This window comes from Alligator sinensis, unplaced genomic scaffold, assembly GCF_000455745.1.
Source record: "Alligator sinensis unplaced genomic scaffold, ASM45574v1 scaffold88_1, whole genome shotgun sequence".
Classification (NCBI taxonomy): domain Eukaryota; kingdom Metazoa; phylum Chordata; order Crocodylia; family Alligatoridae; genus Alligator; species Alligator sinensis.
The window spans coordinates 901417-904181 of NW_005842347.1; the positions used below are offsets into that span (position 1 = coordinate 901417).

The 2765-nt window shown below is 39.2% G+C and overlaps 1 protein-coding gene across 1 annotated transcript in view; it reads left to right on the forward strand.

Annotated features, from left to right (window-relative positions):
• CCDC178 (coiled-coil domain containing 178) overlaps positions 1–2765 on the forward strand; it is a 387761-nt gene that overhangs the window by 114913 nt on the left and 270083 nt on the right. The window contains exons 11-12 of the mRNA XM_025210410.1: positions 2216–2311; positions 2420–2556. Coding sequence (XP_025066195.1) covers positions 2216–2311; positions 2420–2556 — 233 coding nt within the window. The remainder of the gene's footprint in view (positions 1–2215; positions 2312–2419; positions 2557–2765) is intronic.

A 2765-nucleotide genomic window follows, 5' to 3' on the forward strand; every position in this document is an offset into this window, starting at 1 on the left:
TTGGGAAGAAAAACCTGCAGCATCCTTATAGCCTCGGCAGTGCTATGTTGGCCAACACTGTTCAAGAATGAGACTTGGGGGTCACCATTGACCACAAGATGAACATGAGCCTGCAATGTGATGCTGCAACTAGTAAAGCAAGCAAACGCTGGCTTGCATCCATAGATGCTTCTCAAGCAAATCCCGGGACGTCATTCTCCCCTTGTACTCGGCCTTGGTGAGGCCGCAGCTGGAGTACTGCGTCCAGTTTTGGGCTCCACAATTCAAAAAGGATGTGGAGAAGCTTGAGAGAGTCCAGAGAAGAGCCATGCGCATGATCAGAGGTCAGGGAAGCAGACCCTACGATGACAGGCTGAGAGCCCTGGGGCTCTTTAGCCTGGAAAAGCGCAGGCTCAAGGGTGATCTGATGGCAAGCTATAAGTTTGTCAGGGGTGACCACCAGTATCTGGGGGAACGTTTGTTCACCAGAGCACCCCAAGGGATGATGACTAGGTCGAACGGTCATAAACTACTACAAGACCATTTCAGGCTGGACATAAGGAAGAATTTCTTTACTGTCCGAGCCGCCAAGGTCTGGAACAGCCTGCCACCGGAGGTGGTTCAAGCGCCCACATTGAACACCTTCAAGAGCAAACTGGATGCTCATCTTGCTGGGATCCTATGAACCCGGCTGACTTCCTGCCCTTTGGGCAAGGGGCTGGACTCGATGATCTTCTGAGGTCCCTTCCAGCCCTAATATCTATGAAATCTATTCATCTTTTAGTTTTCTTCCCCAACCCTGTGTCAGTCCTTAGGGATTCTAAACTTTATGGACTTAATGTAGGAAGGGTCTTTTATTATTATCTCAATAGGGCAAAAACATTGGGGAACAGACTTATACTATCCATGGCCGTTGCTGAAATGGTCAGACAGTTTTACAAAGATTATTGAAGTGGATCCCAAGCCTAATTAGTTGTTATAAGCCAGTTGGGTTAATCCACGTAGATCTCATTCCACTGGGAGCCAGGCACCCACATATTTATAAGACTTTTTTTTTCTGAAGAGACTTTCAGATTGGATACCCATTTTGGAAGACTGTTCTGATGTCATTGTTTAAATAGGACTCTTAATACCCATTTCCAGACAAATGGCTGCCTGTTAGTCATCAAGAATGGAATACATGTGGGCAATCAGTTAAAGAGGAATGGTTTATTAAGTTATATTAATGGGTTCCTCATGATGTGTTATCCAAGTGGATTCCAATATCTGCTGTCCTTTCTTGCTGTTAGGGCCCCTATTTCTGTCTCTGGGATTCTGCATTTTTGAAGGAACAAAGAATTGTTTAAATCTACTTTGTCTTATACAGGGTCCTTGTGCACTTTTAAACTTCAATAATTTAGGTTGTAGGTATGATAGAAACAATCTATAAACAGCATTTAAAAGCAAATTTATTAAAGTTTTAGGACAATTAGACTACACAATGCTAGACTTCATAAATAATAACTAATTTATTATTAAATAAGATGGAGCTCCATGCCACTACGCTCTGAATGCATGACAGTTCCTAAATGACATTGTCCCACAGAAGTGGATAGGCAGAGGTGGGCCAATTGCTTGGCCACCTCATTCACCTGACCTGTCACTGTTGGACTTCTTTTTATGGGGATCTGTTAAGTGTAGTTTACTTGTTAAAACCATGTTCTTTGGTGGAACTTAGGGCTAGGATCACCAACACAATTAGTGCAGTAACTCAAGAGCAACTGGGAAATGTTTTCAAGGAGTTGGAAGATTGCATTGAGCACTATATCATGATGGATGGTGATTATGTTGAAGTATAGCATTGTGTACTCTAGTTGTCCTAAAACTTTAATAAATTTGCTTATAAATGCCGTTTACAGATTGTTTCTATCATACCTACAACCTAAGTTATTAAAGTTTAAAAGTGAACAAATACTTTATGAAGACCCTGTATATCCTTAAGCCAGGGGCTTAAGATCTTCTAGGGTTCAGGCATAACTTCAAGCAATGCTAATGGCTAAAGAAATCCTACCTTGCCCACATGGGATGCATGTATACACACCAAAAGTAGAGACTATATGGAAAAGGTATCTTGATGACTAAGTTACTATAGTTTTTACATTTTTAATTGAATTTCTTTTTATATCATTATCTTGTTGCAAAGAAATATTGAGGATACTGGTTTTTATTAACTTGTAAAATATATATATATTTCTAGGTGAAAGATTTGAACAATAAAATACCTGCTCAAGAGAATGAGAACAACAATTTATTCTCTTCGTGTTCTGAAGTGATTACAATATGTGAAGATTTAGTAAGTTTTTAAATGTTTTAATGAATTACACATTTAATGAGTTTGTGCATTCTCTGTTAATTTTAAATGATCTTTAGAGCATATTCAAATTACCTTAATGTTTCTTAGAAGTCTGGTTGGGAATCTGAAGTATCAAATATGAAGCAAACCCTCCTCAATACCTTTCAAGTAGTGAATGATTTGGAATGTGAAAATAAAGGTTTAGCGAGAGAAAATGAAGTATTTCTGCAAGAAATCAGAGACAGGTAATTAAAACATTAATGAATACCTGCAATGTAAATAGAAAAGGGATCAATTTTGAATAGAATAAGTATTATTCTGCCTCTAAAAACAGCACTGTTGATAAGAATTTTCATGATTTTAATTCACAACAAGCTGAAATTTAACGTTTAAATTTTTGGCCTTCTATTACAAACCCCTAGCCCTAGCCCCCCCCCCCCCCTCCCCCAAAACA